The following is a 21,227-nucleotide window of genomic DNA, read 5'->3' as shown; positions in this document are numbered from 1 at the left end:
TCTCAAGCCCCTATGACACCAGAGGTGGGGGGAGTATTGCTATTGACTGGCTACTATAGAAAGTATGAGATTGAGATGTTGGGTTTGAAATAAAAAGGGACATGAAGATAAAGGAAATGGGTGGAGAACAAAGAATTATAGAGAAAAAAGTAATGGGGTCAACTTTTGAGGATTCAGGAGCATTCTAGATCTCTGCCATGGTGACGTTTTGTCCTTAGTAATGTAAGGATCTGGCATGTTGATATTCAGTATGCCTAACCCTTCCTATCCCCGGACATCTGGTGTTGTGGGGGGATTTTCATATGGCAACCAAAATCCTGACGTGTTCTGACATCAATAGCCTTAGAACCGCATTAAGAACACGATCCCTGGCAAGAACAGGCACATACAAATAATCTTTTATGCCTGTACTTACTGTGAATTTGGGATAATTCCTCACAAACTGTGTGTCATTTTGTTATGTAGTTTTCACTTGTGCACCCAAAGTGAAATTCCAGCCTAAGTGACCCTCTGTGACCAACCAACAAGTAGGATGTATTCAAGTAGCTGGCGTCAAGAGCTGAGCCCTTCCTGCTCCTACTAAACAGACGAATGACTTTGCAGGAGACTTTCTTACCTTAGGGCTCCCCTTTTTGATATTTGCTGGGTAAGTATGGGTTAAATATAGAGTCGTAATTGGATTACCGACACGAAGAACAGAAAAATGTCTTCCTATTACTTATCTCACATGTCTCCAGTCCTGAAATCTATAGGGACATTAACATAATATAGATATGTGTGAATGAAGGCTTAGCACTTCTTCTAATTGACAATTCAATCCGTCTCTCCTTACAGGCTAGTCATTTACTAATCCAGTGACAGAGTAGAGTCTACCGTGTGCTGGATAATCTGTAATCTGTGATGTGATGTGAGATTATTACATGGGTTACACCTATATCTATATGCCTTTGCCTCGCACTATCTCCAATGTGGATCACTAGATGTAAACACAGGGACACGTGACAAGGAATATCTGTTGATTCAGACTTGGCGGAGGACTAATTAAAGAAAAGGCATGGCTTGTACCGTCTCATTGTCGGCCATGTCACGAGCAATTACTGAGCTATTAATTAATGATTAACCATGTGCACAGACGCCAGGAGAGATTGTACAACACGCTCATTGTTCAGCAGGGCCAGGCGCGCTCGCTCACAACTTGTGATCTGGGTTCCAAGTGTTCTGTAATGACATTGTAACCCAGTCATTGCAGTCACCAGGACTAATCCATCATCCCACTCCTTAGTCACCATGTGAAAGGTTATTACCATTGTGGCCTACATTATTTACGCTTTTTGATACAAGCGCAGTCACCAGAGAGATGAATTTATCATAAAGGCATTTCACACACATACAAATCCTGGACACTTAACAGTTCATCCATGTTAATCTCCCAAGAAACGGATCGCCTCTCTGCCAGCAAACAGATGATTTTTTTTTCATTACTAATTCATGAGCAAACGCTAAGATTCTGCAATGGAAGGATGCTAATTATGATTCCCAGGCATACAAATGAGACATCTTAAAGGGACAGGCATGTTTATAGAAATTATAGTAAAAAATCACTAAAAAGCAACTACAATATACACATTCAGTATATAGATGCATACAGGTAGGAGCAAACAAATCCTCACTCATCTCTATATGGCTTGTGCATATCTAAGACTAACAGAGTCCTAATAGTTTTAACTCATTGTTAGCCAAGCCAAGCCATGAAAGATTTTATTGCAGGTTTTTTTTTCCCCCAAAGTCTTTACTTTGTCACCTACGTACGTAGAGTATAAAGACACTTTACCTTCAATTATTCCATCAAGTTGGGACACATAGGTGGACAGCACACACAGACACACACATAGGTTCACTGTGAGTACTCACAGTTCAGAATAGAGGAAATGTAGATTGCCCATATTGTCTATATAGTTGGCAGGGCTTAGCCAAGGTAGAACCAATAACAGAAGAGCCTTCATTTTGAGCACAGCGTGGATATGGCTTCCTCCTCACCAAATTCTTTGCTGCTATTACAAGAAAGGCTTCCAGCTTCTATAATAGATAAGTGATATTTTCAGATGCTTTGTTGCTTGGGGACATCAGATGTGGCACATCATGAATCTGATTGAAATCTCATACTAAGCAATGCTGGAGAAAAAAAAAATCATTGACCTGTAAGAGGATTACTTCATTTGGATGTCAGATTGGTAGAGATGTGGAAGGTTTAGAGACAATGCAGCCAGCATGGATGGCGAGACAGTGACTTATGCTGGGAAACAGGCTGATGTAAGGTAAAGGGACCAGCCTCCTGCACTACACAGAGTGGTTCTCTACAAACAGCTGGTACATTTACATCACTGGCTACAAGCAGATGGGTTGTGAGAGCTTAGGAAGCCAAAGAGCTCTGACTCTCCGATGCTGTGCATTGCCTAGACTTTCATTTCCATACTGTATATCGCTCTCAAAATACAATCCCTTTAAAGAGACAGAGTTGGTGCAGATGGCCGAGGAACAATAAGCATCGAACATTCATGTGCTGTTACTTTAATAGAACAGGGAAGGGTTAATCCAGTACAGTAATGTGAATGAAATTATAGTACGCTATAAAAGAGCTTGCAGTCACAAAAAGCAGACATCTATATGGCAGTATCATAGCCAGCCTACCTATCTAGCGATCCATATCCATATCTCTTTAGCATTTATATTCAGACACCGCTTTTCATCTGAATGAATGGGATTAGGTTTATAGTGATGAATGTGAGAAGGCATGAAATAGTCCATACAACCTATTTGTCCTTGTATATCCTTTATGCATGTCATTGGATAACATTATACAATGATTCTCCTCCCCTGAGTCACTTACTAGGTACTACTATTGATAATACCCCAGAAAGCCTCTTGTTATGGATATATTCTGACCCAGCCTTGTAGTCATCACAATTAACCTTTGTCAAAGTTGCTCAGATTCTTACACTTGCCCATTTTTCCTGTTTCCAACACGTCGACTTATAGAATTATTCATTCACTGGGTTCCTAGGTTATCTCACCGCTTCACAGGTGTCAAGACGTCAGATATATTCAAGGTACATCCAGATAGTTCATTTTATTCATCTATGTTGTCAATGGTTTTGCATGTATAATATACAATAAAAAGGGAATCTATGCTGACTATGATATTGTACAAAGTGAGATCATTTCACAAGTGGCTGGGCACTTATTGATATTAATGGATTCTAATGGACATCCTGTTGAATGTATATAGATATTGATAGGTCACATAGAGCATATATGATAGTATACTCTGGACCATAATGTATGCATGAAGATACTGCTGAGAGTAGGAAGTCTAAATCTGACCACCTGTGACAACCTTATCCCGGGTTCACATCTGCTTTCGGTATTCCATTAGGGTAGTCCGCTTGAGGACCTCCTGAACAGAATACCGAACGCATTAAAAAAGCGGTGAGCAGTGAAAGCACACAGACCCCTTTGACTATAATGGGGTCTGTGTGTTTTTCGCGCAGTGTCCGCACGAATCATGCGGAGAGAAAAGCAGTGCTTGAAGTACTTTTCTCTCTGCATGACCTGTGCAGACATCGCGCGGAAAACACACAGGCCCCATTATAGTCTATGGGGTCCATGTCCTTTCATTGTTCACCGCTTTTTAATGTGGTCGGTATTCCATTTGGGAGGTCCCCAAACGGAATACTGAAACCAGATGTGAATCGGGCCTTAGGCTTGGTTCAAACCAGCGCTTGGATTCTGTTTGGGGATTCTGTCCCGAATTCTGCTTAAAAAATGCATTTTTCATGCGGAAACCTTGCAGACCACATTATAGTTCTGAGGTCCGTGGGTTTCCATGGGCAACTGCTTTGGAAGCAGATTGGGTTTCTGTTTTTCGGGTTCCCAAATGGACCCAAAGAACAGAAACCCGAGCACAAGTGTGAACCTAGAGTTACTTGAACTAAAATGCAGTTTAGGCAACATTTTGTTTGCTATGGTATTCCCTCACACTACAAAACAGTTTCCACTTGGTGCTGATCCAGTTGAAACAATTTTGTATGGCGGCATCCACAGGACATGGCATTAAATCTGTAGAATCTGTAGATCCGTTGCCCGCAGAGGCTGTGAATTCTAATGCTATGTGCCATTCTGTAGACTGCAGCTACATTTTGCTGTCGGAGATACAACTGGCAAGTGTATAGTGTGATGCTATGCTGCTGTAAATAGGTCATGACATCAGCAGTGTCCAATAAGGGTCTACACACATCACTAAACAGGAAGAGACGGGCATCAGCTCCTACATAACCAGTGGTAATGTTACGGCCGTACAAGCACATTATATAAGCTCACATTGTATTACTGAAAGCCATGAAAGATGGGATATTAAGTCACATGAACACATTATATAAACTCGCATATGATGTTCTTTATAGAGACCTTCCTTTATTCAAAATATATATACAAAAAAATAAAAAAAGAAAACCCAATTGTATGCCAACGGATCACATTAATGTACAAGGATATGATGCTAGTCAGGATTCCTTTGTTATCTTCAAGGAAAACACAAGCAGCCAGATTGACTCGGCAATGACCTCAGTACAACTCTTTGGGGAACGTTCTTTCACTGAGAGAGATGCTACGATGCCTAAGTCATCCTTCCCGAAATGTCTTTACAAATAGACACTGATGGTCCTAAGGCGCTGGTAATATGTATATACCGGATAGTGTGACTACTAAAGAACTGGAAAAAGATACTAAATATTGAACCCAAGTATATACTCCGGGGGCATTCTGTGCAATAAGAATAGGAAACCACTGCCTATCTGTCCTGTAATTACATTTACAGGGACTGGCTTTGTGTATATTGAACTACAGGCGAACATTTGTAACAATAATCAGGCTATGTTAGCCGGGAACTAAAAATAGGCAATTCCCAGCCATGTTCTCCAGTTAGAGAATGGATTTTATTCATAGAGAGTAATTCATCGTCGTGTGTCATGTTTTTAGACTACAGGATATTTATTCAGTTGCAGGGCTGCACGTGTTCCTGGTATCTGCCGCGCATTTTCTAGATCAGATCTCTATGCTAACCTGACTTATTGCTCATTAGGATTGGAATACCAAGACCACACGATAAACATTTCTATATAATGCGGTTTGCACAACAAACAAAGGCCGTGTAATCTCAGCTGGGCACACCTATCTTTATTTGCATTCCTTTATGTCCATTAAGAAAATAATCTTTGCCACGAGGCTTGCCACACACTTAAGATAGCTGTCAGCTATCCCTTCTGAAACCCTTGTGTCCACCATATACAGGCTGAGCTAAGCATACAGATGGGGATAGAGGAGCACATACTACCAGACACCACTGGCATAGACTTATCTCCTCGAGGAATGAAAGGTTCTGCCCAGTGGAGTAACTACCGCCATAGCAGCAGAGGCAGCTGCCACAGGGCCCGGGACATTGGGGGCCCGGTGACAGCCGCTACCGCTGCTATCGTTATACTCGGGGGTCTTTTCGGACACCCGAGTATAATGATTGGTGGACTGGGAGAGGTAAGAAACATAAAAAACACTGTTACTTACCTCTCCACAATCCTGGCCAGGCCTCCTTCCTTGTTGTCTGACGTCTCTGATGTCACATGAACCCGGCCTGCGTCCCGGGTCATGTGACGTCCGACGTCATTATAGAAGGATGGCAGTGGAGGCCAACAGCGTAGGAGCCGGGGGACAGGTAAGAAACAGTAGTTTTTTATGTTTTTCTCCCCCTGGGTCTCCGATTATTATACTCTGGGGTCTGAAAAGACCCCAGAGTATAATAATTGTTTATGGGTGTCCACAGTGTGACATAATACTGTGTGCAGGAGCCAATATGGGGGATAATACTGTGTGCAGGAGCCAATATGGGGGATAATACTGTGTGCAGGGGCCACTATGGGGGATTATACTGTCTGCAGGGGCCACTATGGGGGATTATACTGTGTGCAGGGGCCACTATGGGGGATTATACTGTGTGCAGGGGCCACTATGGGGGATAATAGAACGCGCAGGAATGCGCAGGAGGGGGACGGTCGAGGTCTTCGGCGTCGGTGACGATTGGGGGAGAGAGCCTCATGTCAAAAGTTCACCACGGGGCCCCGCCATTCCTAGTTATGCCACTGGTTCCGCCATGTTGAATTTCAATAGCCTTATACTTCTTTTCCCTACATCTGTTGTCAAGGAAGAGTCCGGAGGACCCTATGGACATTAGATGGTTGGCAAGTCCAAATGAAATTGGTGGGTTTTGCCAACATTAGTCAAGAAAACTCACACATATACGCTTAATATACTCATAGGGCTCCATGGGGTTGGTAAACATTGATATATTTTTTTGCTATGTATCATAGTAGACTACAGTTATACAGAGACATCTTGCAAAAAGGTTTACTACACAATGTTCTTGGAGCCCTCTGTTAGAGTATATGTCGTATATGATGTATTAGTCTGATGGAACGCTCAACCTTACTAGCTCTATGTCAACATTATAAAACCCGAGGTAGAGGTGTTTTTTTATAATTTAAAGTGCTTCTTCTCCTTCATTTCAGGGATTGGGGGGTTCTCGGCATATGGAATCTGACTGATCAAAACTGGTGTCTCTGTAAGGTGTTAGAGGTGTTATGAATCAATAGGTATACTCTTTATTGCCCTCGGCCATCAAGGAAAGTGACAAGGTCAACTCCTTGACTGGCCTAACTCACCAGGAATGGTATCATTAACTCTTGCTCTGGCCTAGACCACAATAGAGGATGACAATAACCCCCTTTTCTGCCCTAGACCACCAGGGATCCTGTAGTATTATAATACCAACCACCATGGAGGCAGATATTGATGTGATCACCAGTCCCCAGGGATCTTACAATAATCCCACTTATAGCTATCTATATGGCGGTGTGCAGTGTTTATTTGCCTGCTCTTTGGATCATCTGGTTTAAAGAGAAAAGCGCCTAGCTCTCATGGTATGGAACCTTTTATTAACCAATAAAAAAGACTAAACATAAGAATGACAGGATAATGTTAAGTATGCAGTTAGACAGGCTTATTATACCCCTGCGCTATATCTAAGAGCATGCTTGTACTTGACAGGGCAGGTGTAGAAAATCTGAGGGATAATATGCATTGGGTGCACATGGTATGTAGGTCATACATGTTAGATCTGTGGGGATACATTCTACCAATGATTAGAAGAGTGTTTGGATTTTCTGTCACTCCCATACACTGTACTGGAGGCTCCCTCTTCTTTGTTCCCTTTCTTCTCCATCAGAGAGTGGAGAATGGGTGTAATATCGATTGTGGGGGCTCCGGACATTTCTCTACATTCAAAACTGTTAAACTATTTTAATCTCAAGGGCTTACTCTGACACTGGTTGAAGGCAATGCCAAAAATGTACAAAAACAGTTGTTTTCACAGTGATACCTCTAAAGGAACCCTGGCCAGCGCATGCATAATGAAGTGAGAAAGGGAAGAAAAACACTGTCCAACACCTATGGCAGCGACACACCTCTGCAAGGATAAAAGGATCTCAGCAGCCCCATCTTTATCTCCCCCCAACATAAAGGGAAGAGTCAGGAGGCCCCTATGTATTTATTAAATGGCACCAAAACTAGCTACACTAGTTTCCCGGCAATGGTGGGAGCTAGAGAGAAAATTCCAACTGTGCTGGAATCAGAGGAGTGGTGACTATTAACAGACTCTAAGGACTAGAAATGGTGGAGGTGGTGAAAGGTCCTCTTTAAGAAATTTCTCTGAGAGTCTTAAAAGAGGTAGTATGTGACACCATGGATATCTGACCTGCGTGTATTACTTGTATATCCACTGTGCTCATGCCTAAATGAGTAATACAGGAAGTTTGGCTGGTAAATGAATCTGAACAACCTGTCTAAGATCAGAGATTAGAGAAATCTACATTTAATTCTGAATGCCTTAAGGGAAATCCAACATGCCTTAAGGGTTATTATATTACCAGCTGGCAACCTGCGGCATGTCTTATGATAATACAAGCTGACTTGCAGGCTGCAGTATAATTGTAATATATGTTAAATAAAAACAAAATAATAAGAAGGCCTCCACCTCCACTGGTCTCTACTGTAGTAACAAAGGTATAACGTACCCATAACTCCCCATATAATGAGCATATACTAATGGTGGTCTGTGGAAATACTGGTAAACCTACCAGCATGTCATCATGGTACACAGTGAATTACTGTATTCACATTTTCGATTTTCGGACAGACAAAAAAAATAGTCCACTTAAAAATAGACATGTTCTATATTTGCCCGTTTTGACAGACAGACATTGTATACAGGCAGACATAATGCACATATCTCCAAGCTTTGTATCGTACATCACTTCTTGCAGCGATGTCAGCTTAGGATAGCAGGGCTGACTTTTACCTTTGATGACCCGTACCCTTTCTTCTTATCCGAACATGTGTGTGCCAGGACCCGGATGTGTTTCCAATTTTCTCTATAGCTCCTTTTGGTTGGGACCGGGGAGCTCCTCTGTCATAATGGATTTGATGTGTTTTCTTTCTTCCCAAGAGTTTGCAATGATTATAATCAGAAATAAACTTTTTCTTACAAGCATGTTATATGTTAATCCACAGATTTTGATCTTGCATCTTTATATTATAGAAAACATGTTTCTGATGTACCATGACCATAAATGTCACACAACAGAACTTAAATGTGACTCAGCTGGTGCACATGGTCCCCAAATCGCCCACACCTTCTCATATTCTGCATTTGGTTAATACGAGGACAAACCACCGAGTACTGGTCTGTAATCCGAAATTTCCGAAGAGCAGAGATGTAGCGTAATATAGATAATTTAGTATGTGAGTGATTCTGATCCTTACTAGTACCAGGAGCCAATTATAATGGTATATACTGTAAATAATGGATAATAGTAAAGGTGACCATTCCCTTTCAATAGAGTTCAGCTAGAACTTCTTGTATGCAAACGTTTCGACCAAACCAAGCGTGCATGTGTTTTCAATGGGGACAGAAGAATAAGCTGTTTCCAGACCTCTCTATTGAGAATAAAGGATACTTTTTGTTTCTAACATATGTTGATCAAACATAGGCCAAGTATTTTATACACATTAGATTAGGGGCGCAACTTCATGAGGCGAACTGAGGTGATTGCCTCAGACAGCGCCTCCAGGACTAAATCGGAGGGTGGCTACCCATTCTATTATTGCAATAGGTAACGGCCGATAATTAACATCCACACTCCTGTTCAGGATGGTCTCCACTGCTGCCTCTCTAGGCAGTGCTGAACGTACATCACAATGCTTGAGAACACCAGGATGCTATGTCCGTTCTTCAGTATCGGATGCAGTGCATTCTGGAGGTGGCGGCCGAGGCTGACCTGGACAGGACCGTGGACAGGTGAGTAAATTATCACTCTCTGCCTATTGCAGTAATATAAGACGTAGCCAGCTGAGATATACTGGGGGAATAAAAAAGGGGGGTCAAGAACTGTGTGTGTGTGTGTGTGTGTGTGTGGGGGTCATAGAAAAGGAGTCGTATACTGTGGGGGTGCCATAGCAAAGGGGTCATATACTGTTGCGGGCAAAAAATGGGGTCACATACCATATGTTGTATATTGTGTGGGTTTCAGAAAAAGGGGGTGTTGTACTATGTGTGGGCCAAATAAGGGGATTTTGATCTGCAAATGGTGGGGAATATCTAAAAATGTTTTAATTAGGGGGGCCCCATCATGCAACTAAAGATAGCCAAGTTGTATATATATATATATATATATATATATATATATATATATATATATGTGTGTGTGTGTTAGTGTGTATGTATATATACATATTCTTATTTCAGCACATTTCCTTGAGGTATACCTTGAAGCTTCTTGAAACGCCCAAATGATATCAAAGGTATTTTGAGAATATTTTTCCGCCTCAAGATTGGGTGGGATACTTCTTTTTCAGCTAGCTAGCAGTGTGAGCAGACCAGCAAAAAACAAAACAAAGTCCTCTATCAGTCGTAGAATCAAGAAAACAGGTGCCACGTGGTTGCAAATAGGGCATGGCCATTTTTCCTGGATGATTCATATCATAGTTGTGTGTATAAGCCTTTAGTGTCTGTTGAGCTCAATACAATGTATACAAAGAGTGCTGGCAGCTTCATACATAGCTATAGTCTGTATCACATTGTAGCCCTAAAGTACACTTGTAAACAAGCCAACCAATTAGCACTATGTCATCATCTCATCTTCTGATGTCATCGGTGCTTTTCCATGCTTGACCTAAAGCTAGTCATGGTAGGATATGGAAACAGGCGCGCAGACTAGTAACTGTGCAGTCATCCAAAAAGCTCAAAAAAGAGAAGAGAGAAAGGTGTTTATAGGATGCAAACAACTGGAAGGAGAAGAAGGAGGAGAACATGAAAGGATCATGGGCATCTTCTTTCAATGATGGCCGCAGAATACAGTCCTGACGATTTCTATTGCAGTGCTGGAATCAGGCGAGTTGCTTTGCAGGTTCTCCACAAAATGATGTTTTAATGCTGTATAACTAGTAACCTTGTGCTCAGAAACACATCTTAAGCAAGATCAGATTGGCCCACCAGAGTACCAAGAATCCCCTGGTGGGCCCAGGTTCTGACACAATAATAGGCCATAAGTCACCATTCATCACCAGTAGCATCAGCCGCACAGAAATGACAGATCAAGGTGCTGGACATCTGTCTAAATATTGCAACAAACTGAGCATGTGATGATAATTTTTGACTCTCTTTAGATCTAAAATCCACAAGCTGCTGTGCACACCTAACAGAAAGCAGGTGCCGCACTGCACGCAAAGGTAACCACATGCAAACCTCATAAGAATTCTTCTATAGTTCAGAGACTTAGCACAAACCCATCTTTAACTACTCAAGTCATCCTTAATAATGATATTCTTCTTCAAACAGCAACATAAAGACCTTTGTAACACCTTGAAGGCACTGCATTGTGTTATCTGCATGCATGTGAAACACATAAGTATTGAGACAGTCGTTATATGTACGGTTTCCCCCTGCATCTGATAGAAATGGCTTGGCCCATGCACACTGCTGTTTGGAGGATCCTTATGAACATTATATTATATATTGGGTTGTTAGTCGTGGAGACTATACAATTTTTCAGATGGTTTAAATAGTTTACAATGTACTGACATTAGAGTCACTCACTTAAAGCATACCTCCAATTATAAAACAACTTTTCATCAATGAATAGTGCAAATGAATATAAGAAACTTTGTAATATAACTTATTTGTGCAATCTGTTTCCTTCTCCAGTCAGGATGAGTTATTTCGTACATAGAAGTCTATGGAGAGGAAGCATTGTGAAAGCTGCTTGAAAAGACACACATATACTGGGGCTGCTAAGCTTTGCTATTGTGTGAATGAGAGAGCTCTTTTGACATCTTTCATGATAATACTTGACCACTTTACTGCAAGAAATTAGTTACTAGCAGACAGTTGACTCCTCCTCCCCTCCCCTCTCCATAGACTTCTGCCTGAAAATGGATATGGACGTTATAAATAGAGATAAGTGCCTTTGGGAAGTGAAGGAGTAGCAAAGCATCCTAAGTGGAGAAAGAAGCATACCACTTTAATAAGATAGATTTTTCTTATATTCCCCTGCACTATTTATTTATGAAGGATGGTTTTATAAATGGAGGAACGCTTTACGTTGTATCTTGACATTTATAACATAGAGTGTATGGTTAGTTATGGACCAAATCTTGTCTGGTGATGCATGACAGTGAAAACACAAGGTACAGAAAAGAGAATCTTTATAGTAACATCAATCTGCTGCACACAGCTGTCAAAATAATGTAGTGCTGTAAATTTCAAGGGGTATGGGTGAAGTATGAAATACATTATTCTGCATCTATATAACTGACATTGTCTGAGCTAAATATAGGATGGATGACAAAAATATCATGCCATCTTTTTAGATCCTATTTCCCACAAGTAAACATATTTACGGTAGTACAATCGTACATATAACCATAAACAATAAAGAAGTGTTATCCTCAGATATTGGTTTGGCCATTATACTCTATAGTATAAGGTCTCCAAACCAATGGTATTAAGGTCTTATGGCCAATGAGTAATGAGTTAGAGATTTTAGGAAGGTTTACTCTGCTTGTTAAACACAATTTTCAATACCCTACTTTGGAATTCTAAAGGATGGATTTCTAATCTGTTAGCCACAAAGTGAAAACGGATGCCCTTTTTCATAAATGTTTTGCACCTCGGGCATTTATATAGAGTCATAACATTCTGCGCCCCCTTAGTTTACAGTTGATTGATAAGGATCCCAAAGGGTTTATCCAAAACAAACAACCCTTTAAGGCTAGCTCTGTATGAGACTTCCCCGCAGATTCCATCTAAAATCGGTGGAGAGAAAAGTCCTGCAAGGTATAAAACCAACGGATACCCAGCAGACCCCATTATAGTCCATGGGGGTCCGTGGGTGTACATGAGTCACTACTTTTTTAGCAGACCAGGTCTCCATTTTCGGTGGACCCGAATGGCGGCAAGCCAAACGCTATTGTTTTTGGAAAGTTAATATTATTTAGAGCAATTCCTTGATATATAAATAGGTATAATAAATAATAAATAGTTCTCAATACATTAAATAGGACAATTAAAAATAATTTGCATCCCAACCCTTCAGAAACTATCATTATCCAAAAGCTTCCTCCTAACCAACCTGCTGACTAGAAGATCCCTCCTGAATTATACAATACATACGAGTATATATCATAACACTTGTTGGAAGAACACTGTATGGGAATGTGCTGCAGTTCTGTATGATAAACCATGACCTACCTGTTTAGAAGGTGATCTTCAAGGTCACATCGTTGAAGAACCTCTTGACAATACTCACTGAGAGGACAGGTGACCAAAAGTTTATCCAGTAAGTTCTTTACCAACACGGTGGACTTTTTGCATGACTGTAGCATGATATATTTCCGGTCCATGGGGCAGAAATTCTCATGGATAAGAAAGTTAGTGAGGCAGAGGGTACAATATGTATGACCACATGGAGTATCCAATGGTTCAACTAGAGCATGTAGACAAATGTGACATGTCAGATCATCATCCACCTCTTCTGTGTATGAGTAAAAGTGGTTTTCTTCAACAGAATGCAGCTGTCCGCACACGGCACATAAAGACTCCAGGGCGTCATTGTCCAACATTTCGATCTCAATGCTATAATCCATGGTAAGGATCCAGATGTCTGTATGTTCCAAGGTGATTGTAGAGCTGATCAAACTACCTTGGGCGTAAACATAGACAAAAATGTTAAAAATAACACTTGTGCATTTGCAATAAACATAATAAAACATTTTCCAAAAGTAAAAGTTTAGAGGGTATTTCTGTGAAAATTGTATTATAATCAATATGGCTGAATGGTAAATATCATTGCTACCAAATACTTGCTAGTAGGAAATGGATAGGTGGAAATGAGAATGGCTGAGGATAAAACTACATAAGGTTTGTGTATAGTATTCAATCACGGAAACACATCAGTCTGCATAGGAACTGTAGACACAAAACGGTAGGTGATTTTTTTTAATGAGGACTATTTGCAAAGTTGCTGCATTTTCTGTTTCAGATGTAATGGAGCAATAGAAATAACGGCTGCAAAGTTAATCCCTTTTAACTTTGTATTCTGTTCAGCTTTTATACTTTGCCTCCTGCAGGAAAAACACTACTAACAATTTGAGACTACAAAGAACACGGTGTTCAACCTAGTTGAAGGGGGGTGGTTTTGTGATATCTCACAATGTAGAAGAAATCAAGACTTAATTATATGTCAATTTTCAGAATATAATAGAAGATGACAGTCGTTCATTGTATGCGGCGACATTACATGTAGCTACTGAAGTATTTGGCTTTTAGAAATTACATATATGGAATAGCTAAGCCAAGGCTTCAAGGACAGCAGATGTAGTTTTTATTCAATGTAAGATTCACCCTTTATGTCATATCAAACAGTGAGAATAATGGATGGCTCCCATTTCTGCAGTAACGTGCTACTGTAAAGGACGGTAATGATAACCACAGGGATTTGTGCTCGAGACTAAAAAAAACATCTTTATGCTTGGCCTGTGCAGGAGAATCTGTCTGGAGGAAAACACACAAACAAACATCTCTCCTTCAATAGTTCTGATATCCTGAGATCAAAAGAGGATTTTACAGAAGGGAGCACAGCTATGTCATAAGAGAAGGCCCGGTCTTGTAAAGGTCATTGTTTTTATTGACGGGAGACTGGAGATAAATATAATAACCTGGCATTGTTCCTGGTCTATCATTATTTCACCAGTGACATAATCTTTCTTTACGCTCTCCGTAATTCAAGACTGGTGTAAAATGTCAATTTAATCCACAACCTGTTATAATGTATGTATCCGGCAGTATAGACGTCATCGAAGTACATCAATGTAAGCCGAGTATTTCATACTCTCAGAGGAACAGGAGATATGAGGATCCTCACATCATTGAGATGCTATAGCAGTTGTTTTTATTATATTTGAAGTAATTTCATATACAAAACAAAGATGACACAAATCATTATATTTTATTATAAATTCCCACCCAAAGGGTGCATTCACACTACTTATAGGCTGCCTGATTCTGAACGTTAAAACACGTTCAGAATCAATGCGTATAAAGCAGTTCCATTCATTTCTATGGGAGCCGGCATATGAGCGCTCCCCATTGAAATGAATGGGCTGCTTTTTTCACTACGAGCGCTCCCATTGAAGTGAATGGGAAGTGCTCGCGTGTATGGCTAGCTCTGCTCATTCTGAGCCGTACACCCGAGCACTTACCATTCACTTCAATGGGAGCTGGCTCCCATAGAAATGAATGGAACTGCTTTATACGCGCTGATTCTGAACGTGTTTTAATGTTCAGAATCAGGCAGCGTATCAGTAGTGTGAATGCACTCTAAGGCTGTGTTCATAGAGAAATATGCTCTGGATTTGGGAGCCAACTTCGCCCCTGAATGTGGAGCGGATTCCTCCCGGAATCTGCCTCTCATTGTTTTCATCAGGATGCAGAATACATAAACGTCCTGCTCAATTTCGAAGAAGCATCTTCCTTGATTGGAAAAAAGAAGTGTCCTGCTCGAATCAGCCGCAGTGTCCGCGGCTCGAGACTCCCTATAAGGTTTATTCATCCAGGTAGACCGCGGCGAAAATGCCAGTGGCAGAAAACGAAGAGGAATTTCCGAGTTTTTTGCAGGTGGATTTTGACGCTGAATCTGCCTCAAGATCTACCTGAAAAAATTGCTCTCATTAACTTCAATGGGAGCCGCTCGCTTTTTTTTCCTGCTAGCTAGTAGCGGAAAAAAGAATCGTCATAACCTAAGATACGCTCCTGTTTAGGCCCATTCATTCGGGCACTGAATTGGCATCCTGTCATGGCTAGCCGCGCCAAAAAAACTAAAAATTTTCTGCCGTGTGAACGAGCCCTAACAGACCTAGCACACAAGGAAGAGAATTAAATAAATATTACATAAATAAATAAATAAATCAATCACAATGTATTTAAATATTGAATAAAGATTTTTGTTTCAGGTCACATATCTTCCAATGTAAGTTACCATTGTTCAGAAAATTTAGATATTTTGTCCTCTTTCAAACTTTTATATTTTTCAAATGATAAAATTTTAACCACAAAATCTCTTCATTCCTTCAAACTATGAAAATGATAAGTATATACAAACATAAAAGCTTCCCTAACTCCCCCAAATCAGCATATGATCCTTCTTACAGCTATTGTTCTGCTGGAAATGTTGACATGTGGGAACATTAGCTGGGGTAGCCGTGAAGGATTTATAGATTCAAAAGAAAAATTCTTACTCATTCAACCTAGGTAAGCCGAAGAAAGGTAAAAAACTCGAAAGCTGTGTTTATTTTAGGAGTCAAAGAAAACAACTGTAAAAACCTGCATACTACATGTACTCTGTGACAGAACTGTGGCAGAAATAAGTTTCTACTAACTTGTAAGGCTTGCCCATTCAATGTATAAAGCAGAGAAAAAAATCCTACCATAGCTACTGTAGGTCATAGTTTTAAAGTGACAACCATGGTGTTTCATATATATACTGTAAGCCGATGGCTGGTCAGGTAATGGAGGGGTGTATATCTCACCCAGACTACTCAGGTGGGTGAGATGAGAAAATTCCAGGAATGTTTGTTCTCAGCAGACAACCTTTGTCTGCTGAGCATTTTGGTAAATCCTCAGTACTGGGTTGGATTTTTAGGAATGGCAGGTAGGTTGGTAGTGGAACCTGTCATTCCACCCCCCTCCAGTCCACACTTTGGGGATGTTCCGGCAGTGACTCAGCTGCAGAGAGTCTCCTCGTCAAGGAGGCTTAAGAAGTTGCTCCAGCAGCAACACTTTGGCAGAGTTTGGCTGGAGAGCTGACAGAGAGGTCATATTTTTGGAGCTGTGTCCTGAATGATTCTACTGGCTTTTCGATTTCTGTTATTCTAGGTGAGGTAACCTATTCTATGTTTAGTTAGAGCCTAGCCGGGCAGGGATTTATTTTTGTATTGTTTCCCTTTGTGCTGCACTACTTGTTTGAGTGAAAATAAAACTCTACCTTTGTTTTGGACTAAAAGAAACTGGACTTGTGTGTCTATGCCACCCCACCTAGCAACCCCAGACCCTGACTATATATATATATATATATATATATATATATATATATATATATATATATATATATATATACTTTGAATAGTCATGCTTCATAACAGATCTAGCAGAATATATTGATTTCATCACCTATCTTCTATCTTCTCACCTTCATGGGAGAAAGGCCAGAAAGTTGTGAATTGTAGTCACTGTAGTCAAGGTGGTAGGGTTCTCTACCAAATCCTCTGGCATTCCTTCTAGGCTGGTACAATGCTAAGGGTGCCCGCAGGGTGTCTGATTGTGGTAGTAGTGTAGCAGTGCCCAGGGCACGTCCTAGTAGTAAAGCCTTCCTGAGTCTGATGGGGGTTGGAGTACCTAGGATGGTAAGTACAGGAATGAGACTCAAGAGACAGTTCTGCAACATATAGTAACTCAGTTTACTGGTGAAAAAAAGGGTATAACAATAGCTTCTTCCTGGGTGCCAGTTTGTGTCTTTCTTGACGGGGAAGTCTTTCTCTTTACGGTATGCAGAATTTTCTAAATCCACAAATGTCTGCAATGCTCTGGCTGTGGGAAGCAGAAAAAAGGTTACCCTGTCTGACCTGAGCTAACAGGCAGGGTCGTAGCTATGGGGTCCATATAATGTTACCCTTTAGCACTTCCACTCTCTGTCACTTCCTTCCACCAGAGACTTCTACACTGTCTACCAATAAGTATTTGGACACCCATGCAAATGAAGATATCTGCGGTCGTGATGTACATCCTGAAACTAGGAGATAGAGACCGATTAGTGCTGGCCAGAGAAACCGCACCCAGCGGCATGGGATGGCTCCCATACACCAGGAGTCTCACCAGGCATCCGGGAGTATTGTGTGGATCAATCCCATCCGTAAGGAAGTATCTGCTGGGTTCTACCAACTATTCAATATGAATAAATGGTGTTTTTATATTCTACCACAGGTGTCCAAATACTTATTGGTAGACAGTGTATATCATGAGTTGTACCATCTATTAAGATCAGCTCCAATACTTCACTCTGTTAATGTCATAGGTGTATGTTTAATATGTACATAGTGGCATCAGCATGACATATACAGTCAAGCACACATTCTCTTTTTGTAGTGGAGCTGCAGCGGGCATGCACCACTGTCTGCATTCAAATGGGGGGAATGGGAACCTGGTTCTTGTGATGGGGGGGGGGGGGCATCAATCAGACACTTATTACCAGTTCTATGGATGGTTGATAAGTGTTGAATTATAGGACAATCTCATTAACTCCCAGTTGTCCCTGGGCTTATGAGTCCGGAGGATGGTCCTATTGATTGACAGATATTTCTGCATACAGGCTCATACAAGGAGAGCTACTAAGTAGAGGGTCATTAAGATCACAGTTATCTGGATTTCAATCAATACAAGTGATTCTATAACTATGTATGACTCTGTTCAGCAACTCCTCGTCCATGGCAGGCTGCCTACATCAGACACCAAGTTCAATGTGATGTCTTTCCTTTTATTTTAGGGGCAGTCTTGTAAGTGCATTGTGAACTCTCCATGAGTTTATCATCATTTATATTATGCAAAGATGTACATAGAGTCTATATAGTAGCACACCCCTATTGCTTACCACTACAGAGTGGCATTAGGACCCTATACAGCACTATTTTACAGAGATAAGAATCTCACCAAGAAGCAAAGTGTAGGAATCCAACAGAAAAGGTGGGATCCTGTTATCTCTAATAACATATGAAAACACTTCTGCTTTCTTGTACAGTACAAGTATGCATGGAAGATGACTCCTTAACATGTTGTGGCTAATACGTCTTGGTGTACATTTTTGGACAAGTCAGTGCAGGCTAAGGTTTCTTGTCAATATCTTTAGACATTGTGCGTCACATAGGCCTGAAGCTGTGGAGTTTCGATTGTCACTGTATATCTATCTACCTATTATGTAGAGTAACCTGAACATAGATAACAGAAATAAGGATTATAATATGGTTGTTCTTCTGTTTCACTCAATTCATCGGTTCAGTTTTCAACATTTTAAGTTTTTCACTCACACAATACTAACATTCAGTACAGATACATAGTTAGTGAGTAAAGGAGCCCATACGCCTTATATGTTGACTGAACAGCTATTCCTTATGACCAGGTTCAAACTGGCCTACGAGGGAGCATTTGATTCCTATAGTGGGCCCATGAGCAGCTGCGGCCATAGTAGGTCCCTAGATTCCCAATGTACTGTATGGGCGACACACTATATTACAGACAGATACAACATCTCAGCCAGTCTCTACAACCATATGATATCTATCGAACTACCCATTTATTACATGTCAATGCATTGGATGGCTGAGATGACATCTAGCTTGACCACTGACTGGGTCTTATCTCATTACTGTCACTGTGGGGCCCCCCTTCACCAATAAGTAGCATGGCTGGATTATGAATGGGGGACACCCTCTTAATAATTTTTAGGCCCCCATTTTTTTTCTGCTTAGCAAATTGAACTGAATCCTGGATCATGGCAGCCATTACCACAATGCAGGTCACAGGCGCGTTGTATCTGTTTCGTGTATTTTGGTTCTAGTGTAAATTCACAGTGAAAGTAGTGAAGACAATGTGACTAGTGAATAAGCCCTTGTCAGTAAATGGATTCAGCTGTGGGAATGGTGGAGCGCCGGGGGCTCTTGTCATCTAATCTGATCCTACTGATAGGCCCCTAAGTATCACACATTATTCTGCATTATTGTAAGATGTCACAAATGTTCTAGGCTTCATTATATCCAATTATATCAGTGAGTACATTACATCCATTTACCATCAGAGAAATATGTACGTACTTCAGGCTTCTTCAGAAAGGAGAGATTTTGGCTGCACTAGAATGTGCAATGCCTGCACACCCGTTCATGCATGGCATTTAATAATGCTAAAGATTACCTGCTCAAACAGCATGAAGCAATTCCTACAGAGCGCAGAGTAGCATAGACTGCTGAGATCTACGCAACATACACATACAACACAACACAGAGAATAATATAATGGAATATTCGGATTCGAGTTGTATGGATTCTTCATTCAGGGGTCAGGCTGCAAATGCCAAAGAAAACTGCTCCGTGACCCACAGATCATGAGATGTGACTGGTTAATACGGATTAAGCCATTTATTCCCTGAGGCTGCAAAACGACCATTGCATTGTAGGCTGACAGAATAGAAGATAGTGACAAACACATGCCCATATCCGTCTTCTGTTCTCCTCCAAATTGTCTTCATGTTTTCTATTATAAATTACTGCATACCGATCTGATCAGACACAAATGATATTGTATATAAATTGTGATAACTATTTATTCTCCTGCACTGCACAGAACATCCGATATATAAGTGAATGAAGTGTCCAGTGGGCGTTACTTTAGCTGGCAAGTGTCCTGCAAACTCAACTGCAAATTCAGCTCCAACTGAGGCTTGATTGTTGTCACATTGCAGGGGACAGTGGATGATATAGTGAGTATCAGAGACAGAGGTGTAACCATGAAGCTCATGGGCTCCAATTCTGTACCAGGCCTCCAACTGTAATGTATTGTTTACAGTACTACTATAGCTAAGGCTTCTGAAGCCTGGAGCATCCACATCCTCTGCACTCCTTCAAGTTGCACCCATGGTCAGAGATGCTAATTAAGGCCTCGTTCACATCTGCGTTGGTATTCCATCCGGGGAGTCTGCATGAAGACCCCCGAACAGAATACCGAACGCAACTGCAAGCGGTGTGTCAGTGAAAGCACACGGACCCCATAGACTATAGTGGGGTCCGTGTGCTTGTCAACAGATCTCTGCAGGGATCATGCGGATAGGAAAGTACTTCACAATCTACTTTCCTGTCCGCATGATTCGTGCGGGTAGCGCACAGCAAGCACACAGACCCCATTATAGTCTATGGGGTCCATGTGCTTTTACTGCACAGCGCTTGCAATTGCGTTTGGTATTCCGTCTGGGGGTCCCCCGGAAGGAATGCAAACGCAGATGTGAACCAAGCATAAGACTAAATGTGAGGGGTTGTCTCCAAGATTAAAGGACACTTACCTGCTGTAGTAGCAACCAGTGAACACTAAGGCTAAGGTCCTACTTAGCGGGCCACAGTCAAAAGTGCTGCAGGAAAAACTGTGGCAGAAACACATTGCGATTTTCTCGCAGAGCTTTTCACAGAAAGTCCGCAGAGTTTTCCTCTGCAGACTTTGTGCTTTCATTACACCTATACAGAATCTGCCAGCATTTCCGTAGGTATAATTGACTAGCTACGATTTGCAAAAACATAAGCGTTTTCCCAAATTGCTGCATTTTTGCTGCAGATTATTTTCTGCAATGTGTGGATGGGATTAGCCAGAATCCCATCCACTTTGCAGTTAATGTAAAACACTGCATTTTTTGCAGCGCCTTTTCCGCGGCAGCCATTTCACGTCATTTATGGTACTTGGGGCCCTGACCTTAGAGATTTAA

The 21,227-nt window shown here is 41.2% G+C and overlaps 1 protein-coding gene across 7 annotated transcripts in view; it reads right to left on the bottom strand.

Annotated features, from left to right (window-relative positions):
- The window catches only part of LNX1 (ligand of numb-protein X 1), a 303,671-nt gene that overhangs the window by 257,837 nt on the left and 24,607 nt on the right, over positions 1–21,227 (bottom strand). For 4 of the 7 annotated variants that reach the window (XR_012711843.1, XM_075259615.1, XM_075259653.1 and 1 more), the window contains one exon: positions 12,911–13,361. Coding sequence is in view for 6 of the 7 variants with exons in the window: in XM_075259615.1 (XP_075115716.1) it covers positions 12,911–13,305 (395 nt within the window). In the remaining variant the exon portion in view is untranslated. Of the gene's footprint in view, positions 1–1,911; positions 2,077–2,196; positions 2,403–12,910; positions 13,362–16,904; positions 17,039–21,227 lie in introns of those variants that run through there. The other 3 variants (XM_075259644.1, XM_075259662.1, XM_075259635.1) reach the window with 3 other exon arrangements.

Source organism: Leptodactylus fuscus, chromosome 1 (genome assembly GCF_031893055.1).
Source record: "Leptodactylus fuscus isolate aLepFus1 chromosome 1, aLepFus1.hap2, whole genome shotgun sequence".
Taxonomy (NCBI): Eukaryota; Metazoa; Chordata; class Amphibia; order Anura; family Leptodactylidae; genus Leptodactylus; species Leptodactylus fuscus.
The sequence above is the reverse complement of the archived record's forward strand: the minus strand, read 5'-3'. Positions and strand labels throughout refer to the sequence as shown.